Source organism: Bombus pyrosoma, linkage group LG11, assembly GCF_014825855.1.
Source record: "Bombus pyrosoma isolate SC7728 linkage group LG11, ASM1482585v1, whole genome shotgun sequence".
Classification (NCBI taxonomy): domain Eukaryota; kingdom Metazoa; phylum Arthropoda; class Insecta; order Hymenoptera; family Apidae; genus Bombus; species Bombus pyrosoma.
The window spans coordinates 5,598,793-5,617,135 of NC_057780.1; the positions used below are offsets into that span (position 1 = coordinate 5,598,793).

Sequence of the window (18,343 nt, forward strand, 5' to 3'; positions counted from 1 at the left end):
GTTGTACCGTTCTCTTACTATGTTTTGATATTGAACGCTAATGGAACTGTTATTGAGAATGATACACGCGAAAAATCGTATTCTAATTCTGACAGTAAATTTAAAATAATTCGAAAAAATTGTATAATGCCGAGGGAACTTGAAATTAAATAAGAAATCAAATTAAAAAGCTTTCCAATAGGAGTTTTACTTGATAAAACGTTTCAACTATTTTTTTCTCCTTTTTTTTTTTTGGTATTTAAATATTTCCCCGACTCATAGGACAAATGTTGTACAAATTGTCGGCTGAATAATTTTGGAAATTGTAACAGGAAAGGTGTACAAATAATTCATTAACGAATAATCGTATTTAACGGTGACAGGTACATTGAAATTTAATCAGCAGGTTGATCGGCGAATCTGACGAAATCCACGGTAATCCATTTTTGTTGCTAAATATCAATGAAGCGAGTACGGTACTGCGATTTAATTTATCGATTCTCTGTATTTCTCCGACAATGGTTTCCAATAATCGGAAGAACAAAATCAAACACACGTAAAACGCTAAAAAGAAAAAAGAAAAAATAAAGAAAAAAAGAAGCATTTATACGATACTTAAGTAGAAACTTTGTGGATTAAACGTAATCTCGTTTAAAACTAAGGTCGATTTTTTTTTTCGATTAGTCGTAATATTTTAATTACAAAGCGTTAGGAACCTGATCCAGGTTCTGTAGGCGCACATGTTGCTTCTGGAGTTGCGAGTTCACGCCGTGGGGTATACTTGAAGATTTAATTAACGAGGTGGTTCGATCAGAAAGGATTGCTGTATATCCACACCGCACCTGAGACCCGTGTTTCGTCCCGTATTTAAGAAATTCTGTCAATTTAACTTCTTAACAATTTTTACGATACGATGGACCAACAAACTTCAGCACATTTTTACAGCGAAACCTTTTTGAAACCGAAGATTTTGTCTCCAAAAGGAAGTAATTCCGATGTTTCTACATTTACTTGCATACTAGCTATTTACTTTTTCCGGCTTTTTATAGGCGACAGAAATAATATTCGTACCATTCGTAATACGCTATGATGAAAGATATAAAGCATCGAGGAAGCTGGAAAAATTTGCAAAAATCTAAAATGTTGTGCCCGATATATACAATTTGAATGCGGTTAGGAAAAGTATTTCGATGTTTGATCACGTGTTTTCCGACAAATATGAAAAGTAATTTCCCGAGCGCTTCTTCGGATCGTCCAAATATTAATTCGACAAATATCCGCCTGCCGTAAAATACTTTGAAGTTTTTGGTGAAACGAACGATCAACAGATAATTCGATATATTTACTCGAAGAACCGAACGTTTCTGAAAACAGCGCGGAACCTCCGATATAGACTGAATATCGAATATCGAAAATAAAAACTTTCCCGGTTTTTCGTCTGTTCTTCTCATTATAGGTGCAGATTTTTTCCTCTTTGACGGTGGACTTTCATTTTTTCTTTCTTTTTTTTTTAAGAAACGAAACCCTAATATGAAGAACGTTACAAATATACACAGAGGTACACCAGTAAATAATTCAGCGAGTTAAGAATTTTTAAGCGAAATATTCGAAACGTTATGCGATTACCTCTGGCGAATTGAAATTACCGATGTCGATTATTTCGTTTCCAATTAAACGGTGATGCTCCTACCGATGTAAATCGTTGCAAAATACTCTCGTTAAAAATTCATTGAAATACCTGTATCAAGAGCATTTATCTAAAATTGGTGGACGCGAACGGAGAAAGGGACGTGGCCGGCCATTTATTATTTATTTTCGCGATACATCCAAGTGAAATTCTTCGCGTGCGAATTGCTCGCGTAAAAAGTCCATCGATCACGCATCACGCCCACGCGTCAAAAGAACGTGATTACACGTTCGCGTATTATCATACAAACGAGATACCCTTGTAAAGGCTAATTATATCGGCTAATCATTTTCACGAAAATAAGAAAAATAATCAAGGAAATTGATGCCCTTCCCTTTGTCTATCGCGGTCACTGTGGCATTTCAAATAAGGCTAACCCATGAATAATAGGAGAACGCTACCAACTTAAGAGATAGTCTCTCCCTCCTTTTTTTTCTTCTTTATTTTCGATGGCTAGATTTTAGAAGACTTATTTCGATAACAATTCAGGAAATACAAATATCGAATCGCAGATTGGCAGATCGAAGTCAGGACACGCACAGGTGAATAATTCAAGTATTTAGACTTAGGGTAATTTCAACTTTGAGAAGTATGATTCTCTTAGTTTTATAATTAGTCGAGTTGCAACTTTATTCTTTGCCGCGATACGTAAAAGCACATAGAAGAATACATAGCGACGAGCATATAAAACTATTTGACGCCGAAAAATTACTTTGCTTCTCGAAAATTTATTTCTATCGAAAAGCAGAAATAAATTCTAAATATTTGCAATGATAATTTGGCGATGATTATATCAGGCTTTTAAACGATATCTATGGTAAAGAACAGGGAATAAATTTAATTAAAGCATAAACGCACACGCACAGCTCCGACTAATTAAAACGAGAAGTTGAAACAGCGAAAAGGAATAGAACTTTCGGGCCGATACGTATTCGCAAACGTATGAAATTATGGAATCGTTCATTTTGGTTAAGCAAACTCCGGACCGAGCATTTTCAACAAATAAGTACCAGATAAATCAATTTTTCTACTTATTAATGCACTGGCACGTACTGCGATGCTTGCCTTTGTATATTCTTTATTGTCTCTTCGTATCGGAAATCGAGGGAATTTCGAAACATTTGTCAAAGGAACAGCGTTTAAATGGAATTTCATTGGTTAGCCTATTCCGGGTTTTTACTCGATCGGAAATAAAGAAATTCGTATCATTTACGAGGACGTTCAATATCGTGCAATGTAAATAACGTAGTTATCGGGCTGCAACGTAGTTTCGCGGGAATAACCAAGCCGGCGCATTACACGAAATAACAACACGCTTACGAGTAAAAAAAAAAAATGATTAAAAAATTATTAGAACATTTAAAAATGATTATCTCGTTCGAAACGACAGACTATAAATGACTCTTTAATATATTCGATATCAAAAACGATAATCTCGTCAATTTGATATAACGAAATCAATTGGCTTTTTGCCCATGAACAGGCCGAGTCACGAAAGCATTTGAATAGCTGTGATAGAAAACTTGTACGCGTCATATCGTACGTGTTATGCGAAACATTTTGAAATTTCATTGGCACTGTAACGAGACGCGACTGTCACGATTATACCGACGAAATTCGAAAACGTTCAAGCGAGCATGGAAATTACCTTCGATCTTCTCGATAGAATTTAGACGAGAAAACTATCAACGCCAGCGCGTAATTATTGCAATTGAAATTAATTACGATTCCTTCGAGTATAACAGGTGTAACAAGCTGTTACATTTTATCCGCGTGTACATTTGGATCGGAACTTTGCATGAATATGTATAAAGTTCTGATCGATTGATCTCGATTGAATATCGCGTTTCGAAACGACAGTGTATATCGTTGCAGCAATTTCGAATGAAGTCACAGAAGAACACGGTACGGCATAACGTTCGTTGTTGCCATTTTATACGAACTTTTACGGTGTTTTACAGGTTGCCCCGTAAAGTTGGCCGGTTCTCGCGGTCGCTCTGAATCTGGCCGCATAATGTAAACCAAAATTAACGACCTTGCTTTACACACCCAGCCCCCCCTTTCACCCTCTTTCTCATCGTTCGGACGCGAGCGAAAACAAATTCGCAAGGGGTGAAATTTAATAACGCGGTTAGAGCGACAGCGTGAAAAGCAAAAAGGTGCGGCACACTCTTTCAGAGCCGCGCGAAAAAAAAAAGACGAACAGCCATCGTCGTCGCGATATTAATCGCGCAGCGATATAAAAGTAACGACACCGGTGTTCGAACCGACGAGATGAACCAGGAGGGGGAGGAGCATGATGATGGCGAACGCGATAGAGAAAAAGAGATACGCGTATCAAAGGCATTTTTAATAAATAACAGCGGCACGAGCAGTTCCAGTGCCCTCGTTCCGCTCGCGCTTGTCACCGCGCATCCTTCCACTGTGTAATTTTCACTAAAAATTCATTAGTCAACGGATCACGCGGCATGATCAAAGTCCGCGAATTTCAAATCTCATAGCATTATGGTTGAGTCCGGTGGAGAGACACAAATTATTCGAATACGGATCTCCATTCCTTTTTCTTTCTTTTCTTTTTTTTTTCTCGATAAATAAATTTGGAAACGCATACTCGAGCTAACAGTGTCGGAGCTTCGATATGTACCTCACGTAGATATGAATCTTAACACTTTGACTGCCACGTTGGTGACATATAAACCGTCACGGTTTCTCCTGTGACGCTACGGTGTGGTGATCGGTGATCGGAGCGTTTCAACTTCTTACAAATTGTAAAAATTGAACGAAAATTGACAATTAGGGCATTTTGAATACAACCGATAAATAGAAGATACTTTGAAAGAAAAAGTTCCCCATTGAACGATTGAACGTTTTTATTAGAACATCGATAAAAAAAAAAAAAGAGAGAACAAATCTCGCATCTAACGGTGCACTGTGTTAAAACACTGTGGCGTCCTGAGCAAAACATGTGATTATGGCGTGGCAGTCAAAGTGTTAATACGTACTCTTAACACATTGCGTACGGAGCTCTACCGCGCTCCCAGGGCCCGCACATTTTTCATCGGCACAGATCTACCGATGTACTGGCTATACCGACTGATTGTTTTTATTCCTTGAAACGTCAACATTCAGTTGTTTTGCTGATCATTTGTTACAAGAATGTGCTTCATTACCCTGGTAACATAACAAGAACATTTGTCTCTGGTTGCTTAAGCCATCGATTCAGTCGAAAAAACATGAAAAACATTCGGCTTGCTAAAAACGAGATATCTCGTAATCCGTAAGCAATGTGTTAAATACGTTATACGTAATCGATTAGAGTTAAAACGATAGGAAGGAAATAAACGACTAGATGTAATCACGTTCCTGTTCCGATAAAAGTAAATCTTCGCGTAACTAGGAACGTTTGCATATTTTTAGTAATTCGACGAGGACGCAAAGAATTTCATACCGTTCATTTTGCTTGATTTCGTAGGTTTACTTTTAACAGCAACGACGCGAACCATCTTTTTTGATCATCCTTTTTTGATCATTCTATTCCATTTTTAAACGACGACGGTGCTAATCGCGGCGAAACGCAAGTACAGCAAAATATAACGACGATATTAAATTGTTGGATGGGTTAAATTACAGAGAATAGTTTGTTCTATACTAACCTCCACAAGGGTGATGAGAATGATGAAAAGAGGCGGTGGACAACACCTGTAATGGTCGGCGTAGTATTTCCGGTCCCTTTCTTCCGTAAGGAATTCATCGCCGATCATGCGGACCATCCTGCAATTAAGAAATTTTCGTTCACCGATTCTATTCCTCGTCTTTGGTTACATTTCTGTTTCTCGTTTTCTCTTCGACACATTGGCGCGTTAATCTTCCCACGTTTAACGTTCGAAACGTTGCTTCCGCGGATCACAGTTTAGTTAGCTGTGTTTGCTTCGAGACAAACGAATCGTTGCAATTTTGCTTAGTGGACTAAATTAACGAAGAAAAATCAGTAGCTTAGATACTCCTCCATTTTTGCTCCCGTTGCTGTATTTTATTGACTCGAAATATTATTTGTAGATTTTATTGTTCAAGTTGAAGGTATTGTTCGAAGCATTTCTGGTTTGTTATATTATCCGTGGAGAATTTTTGAACTGATTTGCGATCCATTGAAACGGTAAAATACACCGATGTATGGAAAAACCAGAAGCAAGAGTTGCTCGCATTTTTCACTCTGTAATATGAATGATAAACAAATCGTATTTCGAAAATATTATATCGCGCGTATTGGTAATATAGGCTCGATAAATCGATACATTTCCCACGGATGATATTCCAACGCGAAAAATGTATTGACCAACAATAAACTCGTCAACCAATATCAGCTCGAATGCGGTATATTCAATCGTATTTAAAAATCTGCCATGTATAAAATAAACGTTAAAACATTACAATAAACGTCCATAAACAATGAACGTTACGTAAAAAAAAAATATTGACGAATGAAATACAATAGACGCTGCACGGAACATTGCAATTAGAGATTCGGAAATTTCAATGAAAAGCATAAAATCCTCGTTAAAAGAGGTTATAAGATACTTATAAATAAACTATGGCTTTTGTACGCTTTTATCGACAATTCAACGATATTAAACTAATAACGTAAAAAATATATAAAATATTGATATATCAAAGATAAAAATTGCAATATTCAATAAGTGGAACAAATGTTTATTTAAGCTGCCTTTCTCTACTCGTATTCGTAAGAATACGAAAGCATCGTAAGCGTGTACAATCGACTCGCATACGAGAAACGATACGAAAGGAACGCCAGCTTGTAACAAATGACACGAAGAAAAGCTTGGAGAATTCACGGCTCGCGATTCACACCACCGAGTTCTTAGCCCGCGCTAACGAAACAACGGATTTATCGAGGCAGAATTATGAAAATTATCGGGATCATTAAGAGCTTTCTTTTTTCATCCAAGTATTTGAGAATTAATCTGTCAATGGCCCGCGGCTATTCCGCGAACTAATCGTCGGTCTGGAGGAATTTTCACGCGAAGAAATAGTTGCGAACGCTCGTTAATCGTCGCCAGGGGTAGCGAAATAACGAGAAATTAATTTTACCGATTTCAGCTTCGCCACGAAGAAAAGGAGAAACACTTTCGCGCAATTACGGCTGACTTCTGCCGTCTAGGATTTCTCATTATCTCGACCAGTCGATATCTGACGGTTGTTCCAAGTCATACACCCTTGACATTGTGAGAGAATTTCCACGATTATTAATAATAATTACAATTAACTAATTGCACACTGTTGCATTGGCGCATAGGATTTTAATCAAAGAGCCTGTGTTCTCGATACCCTTTCAACCTCCATCCAATTTCCTTCTTCCCTTTTCATTCTTTCACCTCGATTGAATAGTTTTTAATGAAATTCAACGTATTCGAATATCTCGCAATGAATTTACTTCGACAAAGCAAAATCAGAAACGCCAGCCGCGAAATTCTAAATTGATCCTAAAATAATTCGAATACATTTCGAGGATCCCTGGACTTTTTAGCGAATTCACGCGGCAAAATAATTATTACAAAATATTTTTTAAATTATTTATTTACTTAGCATTGCTCGTATACTTGTAACAACGAAACAACTGTCCTTTGATATTCGATATGATTTTACGTTCGTGTATTCCAAATAAAAGTGTATAAAATATTCCAAAAAAAAGGGAGGTATTTGAAGAGATAAAAATATCCAAAACGTGAAGAACAGGGTTAAGCGCGAAACGAACAACGTCGTACGGTTACTGATAAACGCGTAATTAATAACTTGATCGATCGTCGAATGAAAATTCGAAGGTAGGAAGATGCGAATACCGCTATTTATTTCCTATCGTTCTACCAGAGAAGACGAATGCGAACATTTCCTATTCATTCGTTATTCTGAGACGATCGTTCAACTGTAAGTCTGTGTCACTGTGAATTAAATCGTCGATCAAGTGGTATTTCATAAACGTTCTTCATATTTCCCGACTGTGCGCCGTGGACCAATATTTCTCGTGGATTTCCTCGCAATTAGCTTGATTGAACATCGAAAAAGGGGAAATCTTATATCTATTGGGCACCGAAGAAATATAGTAACATTTGTTTTTGGAGATTATTGAAAGACATTTATCAAACGTATTTTCCTGAATCCGATAAAATAGCATCGGTCTTGCTGAAGTGGAAAAATTTGATATTTCATTTTGCGTTTTTCCTAATGTTCTCCGCGATATTTTTTAAATCACGCGGATATTTCATTTCTATGAACCTACAACCGTATCATTTACGATCCCGCACAGTTTTACTCCAAATCTTTGTTACATTAAATCTAAAATCATCTTAATTATATGTTAAATCAATACGTACGTTATGACAAAAATTCCTAATATTTTATAATATTATCAGATAAGAAATAGCACGAAATCTAAATTCTACTTGCTAGAACAAAAGTTCTGAACTATTATTATTATAATCAGAAAAATTCCGAATACTCTATCGTCGAAGACTAATACAAAATCTAAATTCTAGGGTTAAACATTCTTTGATTCACTCACGACAATTGAAGAAATTTTGAATATTAATATTGCTATTATGAAAAAAGAAATAAAAAATTATTAAAACAATACGACGTTTCGATTCTACTATAAGAACGATACAAGTTCCAAATACCATCACTGAGAAAATAGAAATTTTATATTTTTCCCCGTACCTATCTTACAATCTCCTATAGTATTCCAACGAATAATGTTTGAACGAACGATAGAACAATAAACGGACTAAACGAGACATAAGTTTCTTTTAGAAACTAAAAACTTCTTTTAGAAGCGCGAGCAGTTATGGCTGCATAGATGCCCCGGTGTTCTCGATAGCGATCTTCTGTTCCATGGAATAATTACGAAGAAATATTGGCCCGTAATTCAACGCGCTAGCCATAACACCGTTTATGGTATCATAGATGAACTATCTCCTTCGTGTTTCTATCGACTGCGAGACGAAGCGAGGGTAGAGAACGCTCGTACGAGGGTGGACGAGAAAAGAGCAATTAGAGAGAAGCTAGGCTATATGGAGCGTGTTAGAGGAAAGAGAGAGAGAGAGAAAAAAAGGGAAAAGAAGGAAGAAGGAGGGGACAAAATAGGTAGAGAGGTAAGAATTAACGGGAAAGATGAAAGAAACGTGGCAAGGAGAAAAAGTAGAGCAGAACGAATAAAACAGCTGGTAGCGAGAAAAGGTTGGAGGACAGAGATATTAAAGAAATGAGAACCACGACTAATTACGGAATAATACAGAGATCAAGAAAGCGATGGAAAAAGTTCTGGCGGGGTGGCCTGCGACAAAAAGATCATGGAAATGGGTCAAAACGTGATACTAATGGGAGAAGCAAATTACAAGACGAAGAGAGGCCGACAAGAACCGGGAAATATTATTTTTCAAGCACGCTTTCGCGGTACGGTTGCTTTGTTTATCTTTTAAAGAGACGCGACTTCTAGTTACGGAGAATATAATACGTTTCTCTTATCGATTATTTACGGCTGTATCCGTTACTCTGATAGATTATTTTTCTAGACTATCGGAAAATTTAAAGGTACAAGAATGCGCAGAGTACGCGTACGTAAGTTACAGATTATTAAAAACGTAGTACGTTCGTTAGGATTGAGATTATAGGAGATTTAGAATGGCAAAAATGTACAAAGTAAACATAATATGGAAAAATACACAGAATAGTCAAAGTAAGTGAGTAAATTTCTATCTAGATACTATTTAGTTTAATTAAGTTCATAGAAAGACGAATTTGCATAAAATTACACTGTCCAGCTATGATACGTTCAACGAGTGAAACAAATTTCTATCGTTCTGCTTCCATTCGTGCGATGTAAATTCGCAATGAAATACGCAATCCGGTTATTAACGATTCAGTTGAAATCATAAGCCGAATTTTATCATTTTCGACAGCGATTGGTCTGTTTTAAAAATATTAACAGCTGCAACGCTGCTTAGATTAAATATTAAAGCACGATCGAGCGGCGAACATTGTGTTTGCAAAATGCAGGATATGGCGCAGGGTGATTTTCGTTCTTCACGTAACGCACAACTCTTTTTCAAAAAGTCCAAGCGCATTGCGACGACATTTCGTAGCGTTTCCAGGTATTTTAGATTTTTCCACGATAATTATAAAATACTAACACTGGCGGATTAAAGCGATTCATAAAACAGTGTTATTTAAGACGTTACACAATGGGTGGGCAAAACAGAGAAATTGTAGCAATTTATGGAAACGTTTATGGACTTTAAATTACAAAACAATTAGTAAGGTATACGGTAATAACGAAACCGTATAACAGCGAGTAACTATTTTACAGAGGGAAACAAAACTGTGTGGGCGAGATGGGAGTTAGTGTTTTATGAACACCTAAGTGTTCATGGAGTACGCGAATCGTGACACCGTTTTATTTGTTGTAGTAGCTGCAAACCGCACTGTGCGGTCAGTTACCGGGTTGTGTAGTTACTCGCGTAACAGGAGAACAAATATCTTTTTCTCGTTGTCGCAAATCCTTTCGTAAAATTGCCAGCGTTTTCTTCTATGAAATACGTCGCGAGCAACGATTGCCGCCGGTTATCCCGAAGAAACGCGTTAAATTTATGGAACCTTGGTAAATCATAAAATTCCGATCACTGATAAGTGAATGAAAATGTTACATTCTTAACTCTTGGCCATTAATTCGAAATAAAAATAAAAATTTTCCCAACCATACCCAGAATTAATCGTGCGATCTCTTTTTGTTACGTTTCCAGATAAAGTATCGGCAAACAAGATTGCACATTTTAATTTGTAAAAAGCGAATTGCACTATATACGGCGCGTTTTTATTCAATTTCCACCGACAAAATACTAAACAACTGATCCTGATAACAACTCCTCTCCGTTGTTGATTAGAGGGTTTTTCGCAAGATCTCTCTGGGCATCCGTGCAAAACACATTTCTACCAGTTGGAATTAAGAAACGGTCGCAGAAATCGTCAGGAACGTTTCTAAATTTCTATAGATGCTATGAAACGCGAGAACAGAAATAAGAGGAGCTACGAAATTGTTAATCCTGGTGGGTTGGGTGTCGTTCTCGGTAGGAGTTGCAAGTAGCCGTGAAATAGGAAAGCAAAGCAAGCGGCTCGGTGAGGAATCAGCGAAAACGGAGACGGTCAGATACGCGAGATATGGCCGGTCTGCAAAGAAAGGAAGAAAGAAAGAAAGAAAGCAAGAAGGAAAGAAAGAAAGAAAGGAAAGAAAGGGAGAAAAAAGCGGGTGATCTCGAATGCAGAGTGGGTCTGTGAGCGCGGCTGCCAGGTCCGTAGGCGCACATCTAATTGCTAGCGCGCCTCGAGACACCGTAGATCGCACGAGCGATTTCCAATTAGCGATGTGACTGATATACCTGGGTTCAAGGAAACGAGAAAGGGGTCGTCTACTCTGTTTCTCTCGCTTCCTCCGTTCGCGACAGCACAGGTGGCGTGCTTGACGTTCGCCACGCTTCTCTGGAACGGTCTCCGGTACAAGATGGGACAGCCTGAGGAGAACGAGCCGAGAGAGCGAGAGAGAGGGAAAGAGAGAGAGAGATACTGCTTCAAGGATACTGATTAATTGCATCGGCTAGGTATATCGAGCCTTCGTTATTAACCGTCACAATGGCCGAATAGTCAGGCTAATTGATCGAGCACGCGGAAAATCGCCGCGAGAACGAGAACTCGTCGATGCATACTTTCCGACGATTTACCATTTGTCCAGACGATTCTTTAGAAGATAAATCGAAGTATACACCGAGACGACAGTTTGCCAATTATTGACAATATAGATGTCTAACGCAACAAAGTTATCGTATCGTTATCTAAGTATTTAAATTTCGTGAAAGATATATATTTAAATCGGTCTCTAAATACCTTCGCTTTTATCGATTCTTTTTACGACCACGATATTGTACGAATGCATCTTCCATCATATACCGCGTGACGCTTCTTCTTCGACTACTATATCTTTCGCGCGTTCATGCAAATTTATATCCTTCTAGGCACAATGAAGAGAATGGAATGTAAATAGCAGTTGGTTTCGTCCCATGGATACGGTAATTAACGCCTTCAACATCTTGTATATCTTTGTACATTACGTGTACTCCGCACGCCTGCGAGCTTTTGAATCACCGATGAACGTACGAACACCTTGTACCAAAACTTCCCTTCTGGATGAAAAATATTTCCCTGCCTCTTATCAGCATGCGAAACGTCGTTACATGGATCCATCGTAGATACGTCGATTTCACCAACGATTCACGCGACATCTCAAAATACCTACGCTTTCGTCGACTCTCTTACAACTACGAATTCCTCGGCATCGTGTAGAAAGTTAGAAACACGGTGAGGTTAAAAGGATGAGTCTCGTAATCAAATTAGTTACTCGAGTTCTCCATAAAACGCGGAGATCCGTTGTTCGCGCGACAACCAACCGGAAAGTAAGAAATTGTCCCAGCAGCGGTACAGCTAAGTAAGGACAGTAACGACCTTAACTACTATGTCAACCTGTATCGCCTTTAATTACTCGGAGAGAGTGTTGCCGCTGTCACGATCCCGTGATCGCCAAGTTTCGCTGTTCCTGAAGTTCGCGCAAGCGGAAGGCTTTCGGAAATGGCTTCGAAAGGTTCCCCGTGATAATTCGATTCTTTACTTTTGCCTCGTACGAGTTTTTCTATTTTCTTTTCGCGACGACGTCCGCCCGCGAATTAATCGAATCACCTGCAACCGGCGATTCTCGGTTCATACAAACGAGTTTATTACATCGACGACGGTGTTTCACGGGTTTCCGATACGGTAGATCCCATGTGTTCGTAGAGAACAACGGCACAAATGGAAGGAACGAGTGTCATCGAAGTACTGTACACGCGTTTCGGTGGATTCGTTAAAAAGTACGCATGCTATTGGGTTGGCAACTAAATGATTGCGGATTTTGTCATTAGGTGGTATTGACGAAATCCGCAATCGCTTAGTTGCCAACCCAATATTTGTCGATAATTGCGTTCGGAGTTAGTCACGTTATTTAAAGTTATTCAGAGCTTGACTGTATTTCGCGAAATATTAAATCGATCTCGATCGCAGACTTTATGGTTCGCTACGTCCGCGAAGCATATTCCGATTATCGCGCCCGTACGTTCCCTTCGACGAGCTTATTGTAATTTCGTCGGTTCCTTTCAACGTACTAATTTTACGTAGCAGATTAGAAACGTAAGGTAAAAATTGGTCGGGCTGGTGCATGCGACGCGCGATTTGGAGATGGAAATAAAATTCGAAACACGATATATTCGATGGATGTAATTTCTACGCATATTCTCCTTATTTCGTTCGGTTGACAATTCACTCTTCGTGGAAGCAAATCGAGTGACTCGAAATCAATTTTACAGAAACGACGTTCCCCGTGCACCGATCTAACATTTCAATATCTTACATTTATTACCATCTTATATTTATCGCAAACAGACTGTCGAGACGATACTGTAACTTCATTTATCGAATACTATCTATCTGTCGACGGTAAATATGTATTTACCATAGCTTGCAACGATATTTACAAGAACAGCATTAAGTAAAATAAGAAGGCAACTCTTAAAGGATTTGCGAGTTAAAAGGAAAGGACACTCTAAAACAGATATTAATTTCTCCAACTTGTATGTTCGCTGGTACACGTAAATAGCTGATCCGGAGCAACGTTTACATAAAGCTAAATGGTACAACGAAAAAGCTGGATTTATTGCGAGTCACGTGTTCTTACAAGTTCGTTGTTACGGGCACGCAAGCGCGCAGACACATGCGAACATAAAAAGGGAATAATGCTTCCGTAAGAGTCGCCTTCGTTCTTATCCTCTTGCAGCTGTACGTTCGTATAAGAATCCAAGCAGATCAGTAGCCCTTAAACCCGATTTTACTCGTCCGCGATCAAAGCGATCGGGAAATCGAATCTCTCGATGATCGTCTAGCTCGCGTGCAGATTTCGTATCGGCGGAATAGAATATGTAAGCCGACCAATACCGTTTTGGCTAAGGCCGCATACGTACAGGCGTGGAAAGCGCATAAAGCGGATCAACGAAAACGTCGATCGTTCAGACGATTTCTTAAACGTATCGATTTTTGAACGTTTTACGAGCGAACAGAATCATCTCCGACAGAATCGTCCTGTCGTTTTCGTACTTGCGTCGCGCGGAGAGAAAGAATAAAAATGGTAAATGGAGACTACCAAATAAGCTTCAGACGTATCGCCGTGCAACATAGAAGCGGCGCTTAGAATTTTACGCGCACCTTTTCATACGCTTTTTATGGTGAGGAACATCGAGGTTTAATCGAGTCGCTTATTCGGCAAATAGGTTAACACTTTGACTGCCACGGTGGTTATTGGTGACCGGAGCGCTTCAACTTCTTACGATTGTAAAAATTGAATGAAAATTCACAGTTACGGCAACCGATAAATAGGAGATACTTTGAAATAAAAAGTGCCCCATTGAACGATTAAACGTTTTTATTAGAACATCGATAAACAAAAAATGAGAAGAAATCTTGCATCTAACGGTGATCTACGAATATTATTATAAAGACAGCTTAGAAAATAATCGTAAATGCTGCTTTATAATCGTACAATTGAAGTTAGAAGAGTGCACATACCTTACTGTTATATATAGAACGAGCAAATACCGTTTGCTAATATCTTGTACACGTTTCAACGATTTATTCTGCACGTTTTGCTTACGACGAAATAACGAATGCGAATGGTTTGTTGAAATAAACGAAGCCTCGTTATAATACGTCGCTATCGACCGTTAGCAAGGCGCCACGGTGACCACCCGTGACCATCGATAAGATAAACGGTCCATTGGGGAAGAACGTTGTCTCGCATCGTCGATTTATTATTATTTTGCCATTATATGCTTCGAATAATAAAAATACTCCCGTGGCGTCCTCGGCGAAACGTGTGATCTCGGCGTGGCAGTCAAAGTGTCAACTTCGCGAAACAAAGAGCAGAGACGATCGATGGAATTGCGTAAGATAAGCATCGATCGCAAGCGCTTTGCAATTAAAATTTCAACATTTCGAAAGGTGGGGTAGGTAGGTTAGGGTCAGAAACAAGAGTAGTATACAAGAACCATAATTGAAAGAAACTACGCAAGTATATCGAAACATAAAACCTGCGATTACGAGCAACTTGTTATTTCGTAAAACACGATCAGACGATAAGCATTTTGCTTCGTGATGGTTCGATCGAACAACTTAGAGGAAGATTATCTGTCTTATCGTGTTAAAAGATTCCGAAATGTAAAATTTTGTGTCGCGACGCGTAGCATGGTCCACGACGAAGAGGATCGTATTTGAAAGGATCAATATCGAAACCCGATTCGAATACACACGTGCATTAGTTGGTAGCGAAGGATGGAAAACGTTTTTCTTGCTCAAACTGAAAACACGTTTTAAGCAAGAAAAATATCGTTCGCATACAGGAAATGTACAAGAACACAACCGGAATATTATCTTTTTCATCGCTGCGATGACGTTTCATTTGCGAACTCTATTTCAAAATGAAATAAATAGGACCGTGATTTTATGATAACCTCCGATAGATATTGAAATCGTACGAGCAGAAGCTTCTCGATACGTTTATATTTACAAAAATAAAAGGACGGATATTTTTACCGTATATAAAATGTTTGGGAACTGGTTCTATGTGAAATTTGCGACAGTTCGCAACGATTAAGAAAGAGATTTTTGGTAATTCAATTTACTGGACGTTAATGGAATTACAATTTCATGTGAAATTTTTAATTCTCCGTCTAATATGCTGATGTTCGAAGTTAGCACAATGGAATCCATATTACTAACAAAATGTTCCAAATTACGAGCTTCAAGTTCCTAATTTTTGTATCCCGTTCGACGAAAAATGACAAACTCGTGGAAGGGCGGAAAATCTACATCTCGCATCGTCTATTAATTACTAAACTATTCTGCACTTCAACCTGTAACTTGCCCTTCAATTGATAAACATTATATCATTTAATAAATTATTGTGCACCAATGAAGAAAAAGAATTCATTAATTTTGTTTCTCTTTTCTGTCGATCACTCAATATCGCATCCATCATTTGTTATAAGCGACCCAAGGCTGAGATTTACAGTTTGTTTCTCTGAACGGTGACTCTTTGCGTAGCCCGGAAACTATCCCTCGGTCGAGGTAGCCACTCACTACGTCAATATAAGTAATTGGACCGTGATAATCATAAGGAACTGTCGTAAAACTAATTCGATTTCACCGTTAAATGGTATAAAACACCTTCGAGTCGTAATGTTCCTTATGGTTATTGCTCCATCAGGTAAAAAGTGGGGAAACGTGGGTTTCCCATGTTTCCCGGGATTTTCACCCGTGAGCGACCGGTGGTGAGGCGACCAACACCCAGCCAAGAGTTTTCCTCTACGACAGCATCGTCACCGAACTTTACTGGATCTACGATTACAGATCGGTCAACATCTTTGCACTGGGTTCACTACTTTAGCTCGGTCAATATATTTATTAATTAGTAAATAGTCATATTTATTAATTATATCTACTTTTGATGACTCGTCTAATTAACAGATACATATACACAAGGAGCGTAATCATCTTGTCTACAATTGTTGTTGGAATAAAGAGTACATTATTGTTAGGTAGATGGTACATTTACACTGTACGTGTGAATGCGTGTGTAAGCGTCAGAAGGCGTCCAGGTCTCAGTTGAGACAAAAGACGATTGCAAGCCGTTAGAAGAATCTAGAGGAGTCGGTTGACAACAAGCGTGCGTGCAAGTAGATTATCGAGGTCTTCAGAGTGTAATATATACGTCGGAGATGAAAGGACATCGGGGCCTTTCTTTTGGGACGTTTGAAAAGGTCCCCAATACTTTAGTCCAGACCTTTTATTATAGTTGCATTTAAACAATAAAACTGAGGAATAGTTGATCATGTTCCAATCCGAGTACGGGTGCGCGAGACTTATGACAGTGGGCTTGGGTTCGAAGTGACATAACGGGTCACTGAACGTAGCCAGGGTGACGTGTACCTAACAGAGGTATGGAATAATTGTATAGCTCTCCTTAAAAACAAAGATTGACCTGAGAGGCACGGAGAGGAGTATATAAGGGCAGTTCCACTTGGACTGCGGGTCAGTTCATTCGGATAAGTTCTACTTGTACGTTGAGTCGCACCAGCATCGTGTATCACATCGCATTCGTCATCCCGTTGGCCGTGGATTCGTTATCGAACCTAAATTCATTGTCATCGACATCTCTATTCTATTACTTCTTAACTCTTGTAATAATCACATCTGTACCAATGAAGATCAGTTAGAATACATAACCACGATGGCCAGTTCGAGCGAAGATTCGTCAAACGCCCAGAATTCCAACGCTAACCCGACATATATGTATAGCTGTTGCGTGTGAAGTAAAGTAAACTATTTGTATTTCCGAATCCTTTCTATATCTGAACAATTATAACCTGTTATCCTGGCGTTATAATTAAATTCAATCATCTCCATTATCCTAAACGAAATAGGGAATCGATCAGTTTCGTGACGTCGATTTACGACTCCCGTTGACGCGCTTCGAATGGTCGAAGAAACACAGTTTGTTGTACAATGTTTCGTTATGCGCTTGTCTCAGGTAGCGTGGTAAGTTCTCGGTCATCGATTTTCTATCGATAAATAAAACATCTTGCGATTTTTACGTACTATCTAGATTGGTTTCCAAATTGTGTCTCGTTACGGTGCTAATGAAATTTCAAAGTGTATCACGTAGAATACGGACGTAAAAGCTTTCTGCTTGTCTGTGCCGGCGTATGTACATTCTGTTCGGGTGAGAAAGGAAGGAAGGAACAAAGGGACGAGAGGAAGAAGACGAAGATCTCGATGCAGAGTGAAAGACAGAGGGACAGAGGATCGGAAGGACGTTTGATCGTAAAGGGGTTGAGGGTGCGCCGCATGCCCGAGAAAGCATGAAATTGCGCTCAGCTCGGTCGCGGCATATTAGATTATTAGGACTCCGCGCGCGCATATCCGGACGTCGTCCTGCTGTATTCCCCCCGGGAATACAAGGGAAATTTCGCGATAAATCAAACGTAGCCAGGCCACAACTATGCCCGTCGGGGAAACAAGATTTTCGTCGAAACGACCGTAAAGTCGTTTAATACCCCGTGTTTGGAGGATCGGCCACGCGGATTCGCCATCTGTTCACGTAAAATTCACGATAATTTCCGTTCGACATGATCGAACAGCTTTCAACCTCGCGTTAATACAGGCCAGTGACAATAAAAGATCATAAGCGTCGGCTTTGGCCAATTATTACAAAAGAAAAGCAGTAGCTAGGTATCTGTTAAACGACCAATTTGTGACGAATCGATGCAAAACTCCTACGGTTTACCGTGTTTGAGTAGGTTTTGCGTTGCGTAACGATTATATCGTGTTTGTCAAGATTAATTAAACTAGCCTTCGGTGAATCTACGAATACTGTTGCGTTTCGAAAAATTGTTCACCGATGCGTACAAATATTCAGAAGCAATTTCGCACGTTCGATGATTTATGTCATTTGTTTGCGACAGATAAATTTCTATTTTTTTT

At 39.0% G+C, this 18,343-nt stretch overlaps 1 protein-coding gene across 1 annotated transcript in view; it reads right to left on the reverse strand.

Annotated features, from left to right (window-relative positions):
* The window catches only part of LOC122573261 (protein rhomboid), a 491,317-nt gene that overhangs the window by 106,128 nt on the left and 366,846 nt on the right, over positions 1-18,343 (reverse strand). Inside the window, exon 7 of the mRNA XM_043739381.1 lies at positions 5,320-5,437. Coding sequence (XP_043595316.1) covers positions 5,320-5,437 — 118 coding nt within the window. The remainder of the gene's footprint in view (positions 1-5,319; positions 5,438-18,343) is intronic.